This window comes from Ictidomys tridecemlineatus, chromosome 2 (assembly GCF_052094955.1).
Source record: "Ictidomys tridecemlineatus isolate mIctTri1 chromosome 2, mIctTri1.hap1, whole genome shotgun sequence".
NCBI lineage: Eukaryota > Metazoa > Chordata > Mammalia > Rodentia > Sciuridae > Ictidomys > Ictidomys tridecemlineatus.
This window is the reverse complement of record NC_135478.1, coordinates 143,194,752-143,207,442: the sequence shown is the minus strand read 5'-3', so window position 1 is coordinate 143,207,442 and position 12,691 is coordinate 143,194,752. Positions and strand designations below refer to the sequence as shown.

General features: G+C 44.7%; 1 protein-coding gene across 1 annotated transcript in view; it reads left to right on the top strand.

The window, feature by feature from the left end:
* Avl9 (AVL9 cell migration associated) overlaps window positions 1-4,002 on the top strand; it is a 57,527-nt gene extending 53,525 nt beyond the window's left edge. Inside the window, exon 16 of the mRNA XM_078039874.1 lies at window positions 3-4,002. Within this exon, the coding sequence (XP_077896000.1) occupies window positions 3-25 (23 nt within the window). The 3' untranslated portion in view covers window positions 26-4,002. The remainder of the gene's footprint in view (window positions 1-2) is intronic.
* Window positions 4,003-12,691: the final 8,689 nt, after the last annotated feature.

The window sequence follows — 12,691 nt, the reverse complement described above, 5'->3', positions numbered from 1 at the left end:
AGTGGTACTTGACCTGTCCTCCTAGACACGCCCTGCCTGTGGCCCTCTTATTCCTGGTGTGCCTCCGGTAGGACGCAGTGCCAGCTTCATTTACTAACCAGCACACAGATGAACCAAAGGACTCATTGCTCATTTAATGCCTCATTCTGACATTGCTCACAGGAGGGAGCACTTCAGCTTTCAAGGTGGTGACCTCCCCATGCTTCTGCGGAACACTGACTGCTCAATACTGCACAAAGTACCAAAGAGGTCTTTAATATGATAATGATATGTCACATTACTGACAGCCCCAGAGGAGTGGGATGCTGTCCTGAAGCAGCCCACTTTTCCACCTGGACTGCTAAACTTCAAAATAGCCCTCAACATTTCCCTAAGAACTCTAGCACATTCTCATATATATGTCCATGTTCTGTGGAGTCCTTACAACTCTTCTACAAACTGGAGCTTTATGATGTGCGTCATAGAAGCAGCAAAGGTCCTTGCGGCTGAGAATGTGTGCTTCTCTGAGTGATGGTACAGGGTTAAGTCGAAGCCACCAGTGTTCTTTGACATGGACCATGAGAGCCCTGGAGCTGATGGGAGGACTCGAGGGTGGTAGAGCTTGGCCCTACTGGCATCCTTCCCTATCCGATTACCTACTCAGACAGGGTCCCCATCACTACCCAGGAAAGAGCTACCTTTTGCAGTAACTGAATCTAGTAGCATTTGAATGATTTTGGAACCACTTCTTTCCAAGAAACACTTCACGAAGGACTTTACGGCTTGAGATAATCTTGCAGGGTCGGGGAAGCACACTGTGGTAGAAATGACCTGTCCAACTAAACTATCAGCAAATCCTCATCTGGTGCGTGCAAACACACTCTGCATGATCACAGAGTTGGATAGATCAAGTGGGGCAGCAGATCAGTGGATGTGTTCTTTGTTCTTGATCCTATGAACACCCGCCTTTGGGTATCCTAACATGACACACAAATTAGAATTCCCTGAGCTTGGTGGTACATGCCTGTAATACCAGCAACTCAGGAGGCTGAGGCAGGAGGATCTCAAGTTTGAGGCCAACTTTGCCAACTTGAAACCCTGTATCAAAACAGGCTGGGGATATCTCAGTGGTAAAGAACCCCTGTGTTCAATTATCAGTACTGCCAAAAAAATTTAGCTCTCTAATATTTTTCAATGTATGTTTTATCCTTCAGTGAACTGGGCTGCACTCCTGGAACACATAAATGTGGACTGGAACCATAGAAAAATGACAAAAGCCACTTGATGAAATGTTGGCCATGGCTAAAATTGAGTGAGGGGCCCATTAGATTACTCTGCTTTTTAATGTGTTTGGGAATTTCCATAACGGAGAGTTAGAAACTGCTTGCTGGCCCCAAAGCAACTTTGCTGCTAAATGAAAAGGCCACCAGTTCCTGTGTGATGAACCCTGAGTGCCTAGTGTGGGACCCTGGACTTAATAGCTTCTTCAACACTGATGCCCTGACTGCACGAGCCCCCTGGCCAACAGAAGCCTTGGCCATCACCACTGTGGTTGCTTTTCCACCCTTCTAGTTGTTGGTGAAGCATTATGGAGAAAACCCTTTACACGTTAGTCAAAGACCAGCTCCAGCCTACCTCCTTCATTAGTCTTTCCAACTACTGTGAATCGTGGATTCGGCATTTATTGAGCACTAAATAAAATGCTTCCCTGTCTTAGAGATTTACAATCAGTAGGACAACTTAAGCATGAAATACACGTAGAAAAGCATAAAATATACATACAGTACAATAAATACAAAGTAGAAATTCATGCAAGCATAATTCAGTTAAGGAAGATATTACCAGCACCTAAAAAGCCCACCAGCTATCTAAATCATTCCTTCTTCCTCCAAATCATTCATTTAGCATTCTGACTTATATGGTAATGATTCCTATGTTTGTTCCAAAGAATACGGTCTGCTTTTGCCTGGTTCTAAACTTTACACGTGGAATCATACCATTTGCATCATTTTCTGTTGAATTTGGGGTTTTGAGATCATTCTCTTATTACTTTCTAATTCTGTTCCAATTTACAGCTCTGCCACCGGATGTCCAGTCAGCTGTAGGCAGACTTGAGCTGCTTGAGGTTGAGGCTGATGTGAAAGCAGAACTGCTCTGACCATGCTCATGTGTGCATGTCCCTCTGTGCCTGTGCCCATTTCTCCAGGGTATAACTGTAGGAGGGGAATCACACCTCTGCAAAGATGCACATCTTCAACTTCAGTTAATGCCAACTTGATTTTTAAAAAGTGGTGCTACCACTTTTTTTCCACCCAGCAGGGTATGAGAATTCCCGTTGCTCCATATTGTTTCTATCACTTGATATCATCAGACTTGTACATTTTTGCCCTTCTGGTGGGTATTCCATTGTAGGTTTTAACTTACATTTCCATGAGTACTACTAAGGTTGGAAACTTTCATCCATTTAGATTTCCACTTTTGCAAAATGCCTCTTGAAGTCATCTATCCATTTTTCTATTAGATTTTCTACTTCTCATATGCATGAGTTTACACACACACACACACACACATTGTTGTAGGTTTGCTGCTCTAACAAAATATCTAAGACTGGCTAATTGATAGAACAGAAACTTCTTCCTCAGTCTGGAAGCCAGGAGTCCACAATCAAGGCACTGGCAGGTTCAACTTCTGGAAAAAACTGGCTTCCTCTTACAAGATGACACCTTGTTTCTGCATCCTCTGGAAGGGAGGAACACTGTCCTACCATGGCACAAGGGACAAGAGAAATGAAAAAGGGACTAAACTCCCTGTCAAGCCCTTTCATAAGGGCACCTAATCCAGTCACCTAAAGGCCACACCTCTTTTTTAAATATTTATTCTTTAGTTATAACTGGACACAATATCTTTATTTTTTCATTTGTTTTTATGTGGTACTAAGGATCAAACCCAGGGCCTCACACGTGCTAGATGAGCACTGTACCACTGAGCTACAACCCCAGCCCCAACCACACCTCTTTTTTTTTTTTTAATTTTTAATATTTATTTTTCAGTTTTCGGCGGACACACATCTTTGTTTGTATGTGGTGCTGAGGATCGAACCCAGGCCGCACGCATGCCAGGCAAACGCACTACCGCTTGAGCCACATCTCCAGCCCCAACCACACCTCTTAATGCTATTACTTTGGGAATTGAGTTTCAGTAGCATTTTGGAGATGACAAACCAAAAAGATTAGCACACTCAAGTATGAAAGTGTGCATGTGTGAAATGTGTGTTTTCTGGATACTGTCTATCAATTTATGTGTGTTGCTAGAGATTCATTCTGTGACTTATCTTCAATATTGACATCTTCTGGTGGTTAGGTTTCTTAATGTAGTCAAATTTATTTACTTAGGTTTAGGAATATTTTTAATCTTATTCAAAAAACCCAGGCCAGGCACAGTGATGCACACCTGTAATCCCAGCAGCTTGGGAGTTTGAGGCAGGAGGATCACAAGTTCAAAGTCAGCCTCAGCAAAAGCAAGGCACTAAGCAACTGTCTCTAAATAAAATACAAAATAGGGCTGGGGATATGGCTCAGTGGTCAAGTGTCCCTGAGTTCAATCCCCAGGACCCCCCTTACCTCCCCCCCCAAAAAAAAAAAACTTCTTTACCTCAAGGTTATGAGAATATTGGCTTGCCTCGCATGCACAAAGCCCTGGGTTCAATTCCCAGGACCACAAAAAAAAAAAAAAAAAAGCTTATAATAGTAGTAATTAAATATTCTAGAATGGCGTAGTGGCTCAGGAGTAGAGCATTTGCCTAGCATGTAAGGCACTAGGTTTGATTCTCAGCACCACATATAAATAAAATATAAGTCCATTGACTACTAAAACAAATATTTTTAAAAATATTAACTAAGGGGGCTGGGCTGTAGCTCAGTGGTAGAGCACTTGTCTTGCACATGTAAGGTACTAGGTTCAATACCCATCACCACATAAAAATAAATAAAGATATTGTACCCATAAAAATTTTTTTAATATTAACTAAGGTTTTACTCATATAATTTGTCCATATTCTTCTCATTTTGTTACAGGGCCTGAGCAGAGCATTGCCTGGTCTCAGGGGAAGAGTTACCTGTTTGGGTCCCCACCAAACAAACAATCACATAAATGTCCAGTGTTTACAGAACTGTCCTGGAGAACCACAAACCTGAAGGACCTTTAACCCTGCCCCAGAGACAGTGACACCACCTCACCCCTTATCCCCTGACCCCATCCCCCCCACACAGAGATCCAAGATTCACAGTCTTTGGCTATTTATTTGCACTGGAAGTCACTCATTAGACTAACCTGAGTTCCTCACACTGTTTTAAGCCCTGTCTTCCTTGTGCAGTATGTGAGTGCCTACTGTATACCACACATACTACATGGCACATGCACAGTTCCTGACCCTCGTGGAGCTTGCTGGTCCAAGGTGGGCAGTCAGCAGAGGGTAGAATGTGCTGGGTTGTGAACCAGGGTACTGAGCCAGCACACCATGGGGGCCAACAAATGCGTACCTCTTCCTCAGGCTGAGAGCTTTAGGGGTGAGGTGGGAAGTCAAGAGATGTGAAGGGCCCCAGGGCTGAGAACAGCTGGGGAAGACTTGGAAGCAGCGTGGCTTGGAAACCCAGTGTTCTTTGGTGTAGCTGGAACCAGGGCAGCAAGGAGGGTCAGGCAAGAGATGAGGCCAGAAGACAAGGCCAGTCAGAGCGAGGAGAGCCCCAACAGTCTGTGAAAGAGCGTGAACTTGGTCTAAGGGTAACAGGGACACTGGGACATTTCCCCGGGGGCAAGTGGCATTTTAGAAAGCTCATCCAGGAGCTGGGCCCGCTGCCTCCACCTGCCTCACCTCTGAACTCAGCCGCCACCCCTGGCCCTGCCTCGCTGGCCCAGTTTCGCAGCTTCCCTCTCACTTTAGATCACATGTGCCTCCAAAACGATAAGCCCAAGAACAAAAACTGGGGCACAGCCTTTGGTCAAAAACCAGCCACTGTGAAAACATTGCCTCTGATTTCACCAGAGGTTAGCTCAGGAGAGCCGGGTGGTGGTCATGAAAAGTCCTTGAGAGATGATTGTGGCTGTGGGGTCCCGGGACCAGGAGGACACTTGAGCATCTACTTCAGTCACTCTGGTAGAGCAGGGTGCCCGAGATGCACAGCACCGCCACGGTGCTGATGCGGTCAGACTGGGAGAAAACTCACTTATCCATTGTGTATTTTACAAGCAGGGACTAGGTTGTGTGTGTGTGTGTGTGTGTGTGTGTGTGTGTGTGTGCAAAAAGTCCATTTGCAAGTAACACCAGGATTCTCATTTATATGCAATCCAATCCACCGATTATTTTTTTCCTGATAACATTTAACAGAAAAATTGTACTTGCTATGGGGAGAGCTTAAGTCAGAAGCAGGACAGCCAAGAATGCGCCAGTAGCCTTTCCACCTGCCCTAGAAAACAGTCATGGAGCAAGCGCTTCCTAGAAGTTTCAGGACAGGTTCAGTTACACGGTCCCTGGCTACTGTGTCCTGAATTGGTTCTTTGTGCAAGATTATCCATTTAGAAACCAAAGCCTCTGTGCCCCCAATACGTCATTCACTCTCACAAAATGCCTGCAGATGGAAAGTCCCAGGTAAAGTTTCAAGACAAAGATGAATTGAGTATTTTTGTGTGTGTCACCACTTTATCACAAGGCCAACAGGACTGGAATTTTTAAATCTTTTGTATATAATAATCTTTAAGGTGTGTTTTTCCACTGGTGACAGATTCCTCACTTTGAGACTCAAAGTTTCAGTGCAGTTAATTATTTTGAACATCTGAGGTTTATCCTTAGAATTTTCTTTTGGGGGCTTGTCACCATTCTTCTAGTCGGAGCATGTCTTTTGGGTCCTTTTAAATTGTTGAGCTAATCATGGGACCGCTCTCCCTGAAAGGGCAGGCTGTTTCAAAGTGTCTAGTGTCATTCATGGAGAATGCAAAACGGATTTCCCAACATGGACAATGTCGCTCATGGGAGCTGCGCCTTAGCTCACCAAAGGCTGCTCTCCAGGAAGCCAGAGTATGGTTGACCAAAGTATAGCATAAAGTGTTCTAGCACAGAACCGAATGCTCCCCATGACAGGCAGAGGAACCTGCTAATTCACAAGCTGACCCTGAGATGATGGCCACCATCTCTGCAGCCCCAGCAGAAATGAGTACAGATTCACCCAGTCACAAACCCACCTACCATGCATGAGGCACTGCCTGTGTCCAGAAGGAAACCAGCATCAGTTTGTGACATAAAGAAAGTGATGAGCATGTTGGGAGGGCCACTAAAGTTTCATGGCAGTCCTTTCTACTGAGACAAGCAGAGAAGACTTCTTGGATGAAGAGGCGTTTGAGCTGCTTCAGTGAAGAAGGTAAGATTTCAAGAACAGGCAGTAAAGATAGGAGCTGATTTTCAGTCCCCACCAGATGGGGGCTTTATGGTCTGAGATGCAGAAAAGGAGCAGGTCAGTGTGAGTGAACCTCCAGTGAGGGGTGAGGGATGAACAGAGGAGAGCTGAAAATGAACAGTCTTTGTGGATGCTGAAGCCAGAAGGTCCCATAAAGAAGAGAGAGCCGCCTCCTACTCCACCCTGGGAGATTAGCTTGGTGAGACTTTAAGTATGAAGGAACAGATGGGTGTTGTGGGGCACATCTGTAATCCCAGCAGTTCAGGAGGCTGAGGCTGGAGGATTGAAAGTTCAAAGCCAACCTCAGCAACTTAGCAAGGCCCTGAACAAGTCAGAGAGACCCTGTATGGAAAAAATAAAAAGGGAACCAGGTGCAGTGGTGCACGCCTATAATCCCAGCAACTCGGGAGGCTGAGACAGGAGGATCGCAAATTCAAAGCCAGCCTCAGTAACTGTGAGGTGCTAAGCAACTCAGTGAGACCCTGTCTCTAAATAAAATACAAAATAGGGCTAGGGATATGGCTCAGTGGGTTAAGCACCCCTGGGTTCAATTCCTGATACCAAAAAAAAAAGTATGAAGAAACAGAGTGAGAAGGGGAAAATCCCTAGTGGCAGAAACAGGCCAGAGAAGGACTTGGGGTCCTGTCTGTGTGAAGATGGTGTCAAGTGACATGGCTGTCTTTCCAGGGTCAAGCTTCTGAAATACCTTCCATCAAGTAAGCCAGAAGGTTTTGGAAAGTGCAATTAAATTTATACCAACTTCACAGGCCAAAACATTTAGTAAAGAAACATCAAGGGTGTGGGATTGTGGTTCAGCAGTAGAGCACTCACCTAGCACAGGCAGGACCTGGGTTCAATCCTCAGCACCACATAAAAATAAAGGCATTGTGTTTTGTCCATCTACACCTAAAAAATAAATATTAAAAAAAATCAATTCATTTTCTTTGGGAACAAAAAGATGCTTTATCCTCTTTCAAACTGTGATATATTGCAGGGTTAAGCTTATATTGATTGAATAACATGGCCCAGGTGGTTATATAGGTGCAAAAACTTAAAATCAATGGGCTGGGGAGCACTTGCCTCACACATATATAGGCACTGGGTTCTATCCTCAGCACCACAAAAATAAATTAAGGTATTGTGTTTATCTACAACTAAAAAAAAAATTCAAGTTGTACACGTAAAATGTATCTGACATGTTCAAATTTATTTCTGGAGTTAGGTACGTATGGTCAAGGGAAGGAATATGGCTTAGTTTTCAGGCATATCTTTCTAGAAAATGGACAAGTGAAAATTACAAAAAGATGCCTGTGTTTTCATTTCACTAGACATTGGCAACAATAATCTCACTCTACATGTGCTCAGAGCCTTATAATTATTAACAAGTTGGGACCATAAACTGGAGTATCCAGTACCCACACTTGCTGGCTCCTTAACCTCTGATCCATAGGATTTCTTGTTGCAGTGGGTTTAAGGACAGGATGCATACGTCATAGATGCATTTGCTCTCATATTTGTCCATTGTTATTCCCCAAGAATGTGAACAAGAGCTTGTGTCTGTTTTATCCACTGTTGTATCCACAAGGCCTATACAGTACCAGGTACTTGGAAGCACTTAGTAAACCTTGGATAAATGGACAGACAGTTCTGATGTGTAACTGGGGAAGAAGGGAGATGTTTCACGATACCAGAGGAGAAAGGGTCAAGTCCACAAGAAAAAGAGAGACAATGAAGAGAATGGTATGCATTCTTGTAGCTAGTAGAGAGAGGACCAGAAATGAGTGATATCATTGCCTATAGAAAGGACTGTGAACTTGTGCATACTCAGACTGGAGCTGTGTCTGATACATGGTGGACTCTGAATACATGTTTGTTCCAGGAGCACTCTACCACTGGGCTATAGCCTCAGCCCTTTTTATTTTTGTTCTGAAACAGAGTGTTGCTAAGTTGCCTGGGTTGGCTTCAAACTTGGGAGTCTCCTGCTTCACTATATTATTTATATTTATTTTATTTTTATGTGGTTCTGACAATTGAACCCAGTGCCTCACGCATGGTAGGTGAGCACATGCCTATAACCCCAGTACTCAGGAGGCTGAGTGTTATGGTTTCGATGTGAGGTGTCCCCCAAAGGTTCATGTGTGAGACAATGCAACAATGCTTAGAGATGAAATGATTTGGTTGTGAGAGCCTTACAACTCAATCAGTAAGTCAGTCCCCTGACAGGGATTAACTGCGTGGTAACTAAAAGCAGTAGGATGTGGTTGGGGGAGGTGGGGCATTCATGAAGACATGCCTTTGGGGTATACATTTTATATCTGGGCAGTGGAGTCTCTTCCTCTCTGCTTCCTGATCACCTTGTGAGCCACCTCTCTCAGCCACACTCTTCCACCAAGATGATCTGCCTCACTTTGAGCCCGAAGGAATGGAGCTGGCTGGCTGTGGACTGAGACCTCTGAAACCATGAGCCCCCAAATAAACTTTTCCTCCTCTAAAATTGTTCTTGTCAGGTCTTTGAGTCACAGCAGCAAAAAAGCTGATTAAAACACTGAGGCAGGAGGATCAAGGATCAAGGATCGCAAGTTTAAGGTCAGCCTCAGCAACTTAATTATGCCCTAAGCAACATGTCAAGATCTTATTTCAAAATAAAAAGGGCTGGGGATGTGATTCAGTGGTTAAGCACCCCAGGTTCAAATCCCAGTACCGAAAAAAAAAAAAAAAGATACTGGGAGATTGTCTTGGTCAATTTTCTGTTGCTATAACAAAATATCTGAGACTATGTAGTTTACAAAGACTAGAAGTTTATTTGGCTCATAGTTCTAAAACCTGAGAAGTCCCGGAGTATGATGCTTGCTTCTTCTAGAGCTGCCTACATCTAGTTCAGCTGTGATGCTAGAGCAGGGGTCAGGAGGCCTTACTCTCTCCACTTTATGCCTCACCCTAATTCCAGCTCTGACCTAAGGACTGAAGGGGTGGCTCCATACCCACTGATGAGCTGAGAGTTCCCCTTGAACAAAAACACAATCACCTGCTCCCTGCATCCAGGACTTGCCAATGTAATCCAAATTTCTCCTTCCAGGTCCCCCTCCTTCCAGGAGGGCAGCCCTTTTCTGGGCCTGTGCTGGGTGCCAGAGGAAGGATGAAAGCAGTAAGGGTCCTACCTTCCAGTAGCCTCAGGTGCCCCAGGGACACTGTGACCCCCGAGAATTCTGCTGGTGCACGAAGGGTATAATCCAGTGAAACAGGGAAGGCACTCAGGACCAAGGGACCAGAGAGACACAGAACGGGGGCATAGAATCCATCTCGTCAAGCTTCTTTCCTTGGAAAGCAGGATGGGGCTGGAGCAGGTAAGAATCCTCACCAATCAGAACACCCTTAGAGTTTGGTAAGCAACAGGGAAACAAAGGTGGGCTTTCACCACAGGACAGATGTGCTGTTAAAAAAAAAAAAAAAAGTCCTCACAGCTTCATGGAAAGGAATTGGGAGGAGAGACAAGAAAAAGAAGGTGATCTCCCTCTTCCCTTGGGTTCCCAGGCCAGTCACAGCCACGTGTCCCCCCTTTACTAAAAGGGGATTTCTGTGCATACACAGCCCAAAAGGTGGAGCCAGAAGACAGGTCCAGATTGTTGTGTGAACTCAGACAAGTTAAAAAAATTAAATATTCTCTGGGCCTGTGTCTTTAAAAAAAAAATAAGTAAAGGATTTGGACTGGTTATCTTCAAATACATTTTGAGATGGGAAGGTCTTCGCCCAAACTAAGTTGTATCCAGGTGAAATGTGCAAGCTGCACAGGCTGAAGAGGACACTGGACAGGACACCTGGCCACCTGTGATGACTTTGTTGAGGTCTCCACCACTCTGTTTCCCGGCCTGCAGCCAGGGCCCGTACTCTGACTTGGTGACTCTCTCAGGGATGTGTCTGGATGTTAAGCCGATGCTTGTTGCATTGCTTTAAAAGAGAGGTGCTTTTGAGAAGCATGGTCAACAACTCAGGAGAGCAGCTAATTCATTTAAAACACACTCACTTCCATCCTCAGCCTGACCAGCATTGCAGGAGATAATCCAAAGAAAAGGGGGAAAGTTATGGGCGTGAAGTTCCATGATGTGATGATTTTTATAATAATAAAACACTGGGGACAACCAACAGAGAACTGGGTTTGGATACTGAAGTGCAATACTAGTAAGCCCGGACTCAGTAATGGACTCAGTGTCAGACATCTAAGGAGCAATCATTGGGAAAACTGGGGTAATGTGGAGACGGGGAAGATGCAGAATACAAAACTACCTAAGGGGGCTGGGATGGTGGCTCAGTGGCAGCGCACTTGCCTGGCATGTGTGAGACACTGGGTTGGATTCCCAGCAGTGCATTAAAAAAAAAAAAAAAAAAGTCCATCAAACAACTAAAATAAACAAACAAACAAACAACACTCTAAGGGAGGAGGAGGCTCACAGGCCAGCAGGAGTCAAATGGGCTTCCCCTGCATCTCTTCTCTCTCCTTCCTGTGTCTCTTCTCAGTGCCATGAGAACATAGAAAGGGAGTTGCTTTGTTAGGGAGATTTACAATGGTGATTTTTTTCTGCTTTTGAATCATTGTTTGTGGTTGGGGGCACAGAAGCCAGGAATAAAGAAAGGTAAAGGTTGGGCGTGGTGGTGCATGTCTGTAATCCTAGCAGCTTGGAAGGCTGGGGCAGGAGGATCGCAAGTTCAAAGCCAGCCTCAGCAAAAGCAAGGCACTAAGCAATTAAGTGAGACCTGTCTCTAAATAATATACAATAGGGCTGGGGATGTGGTTCAGTGGTCAAGTGCCCCAAATTCAATCCCCAGTATCCTTCCCACCCCCCCAAAAAAGAGAAATAGAGGAGACCCTGCATATGGGCAGAGCCCAGCAGCCGGCTCCTAGGGCTGTTCCAGTAGGTCCAACTGGTTCCCAATGGGGTCTGAATACCTCTCCATCCCCATCCTCAAGGCCTGGGGGCAGCTATCTGGACTTGTAACTAGCTGTAAGGACAGGGAGACTCACTGTAATAGGCACTTGATGAACGTTGGGACATTAAGCATTCCTTTCCCATGTGAGGCCTTGTGGTTATGGTTTTCAAAGTCCACTGTAGCTGACACACTGTGACGACTGAACAAACAGCAAAGGGAACTGAAGGCAAGAGAAGCCAGGCTTTCAACTATTTCTGTTTTACCGAGTACTTGGTGACACTGTAAAAGGATATTTAGAAACCCCACAAGTAGGCCAAGGGTAAGAAAAACGCTCCACACCCAAGAGAATCCAGCTGGCCAAATTCAGTCTGATCCAGAATAAACAGCTCTCATCTGGAAATCTAGCAGTTCCAGAAAGCACTGTCCAGGGGAAAAAGACCCATGCTGTAGATCTGCATAATTATGCAACCTCTTAGAAAGGAGGGAAGAAGCATCCTCGTGTGCTGTGCTGGGGAAAATAAAGAAAATAACAGCTCAGTCCTCGAAGACAACTTTGTTACTGTAGAGAAACTGAGCTTGTGTGCCCTTTTCCACGGGCTAGACTGACCTCCATCAGTTTCTCGGTGCGCACGCAACATCTGAAGCCCAAACCAAGTTTCCATTATTGATTTCCTCCATCAGCAATAAATCAGCTGCTCAGGTGCACAGCATTGCTCGAAATGAAACACCTTGAAATTAACCAAGCTGAGCTATTGCAAAAAGGTAAAGATCATTCATGGTTTGTTTTGTCAAGAAAAGCGCGGACTTGGATAGAGCACTTACCTGGGATTCCGGAGGCCCTGGGCTCAAGCCCCAGCCTGGAATAAAACCCAGCATATTGGTGTCCTCTTAAAAGTCAATTAACAACATCAAACAAACTAAATCCCAAATGGTAAAGAGGTTGGAAAACAAATCTACTTTCTCCAACAAATGTAGAAATTGAGGCTCGAAATTAAAAGAAGGGAATTGAAGTGATATTTGTATTCTGTCACATTCATAGCAGCAATTTTTCTTTTCTTTCTTTCTTTCTTTCTTTCTTTCTTTCTTTCTTTTTTTTTTTTTTTTGGTGGGGGAAAGACACTAAGGATTGAACCCAGAAGTGCTTTTCTGCTGAGCTTTTCCCAGCCCTTTTTATTTTTTATTTTGAGACAGGATCTTGCTAAGTTGCCCACGCTGGCCTCCAACTTGCAATCCTCTGGCCTCAGCCTCTCAGATATCTAGAATCATAGGCATGTACCACCACACCCAGCCACAGCAGCATTTTTCACAACAGCCAAGGGGTGGTGTTAGGTGCAGGACAGGCT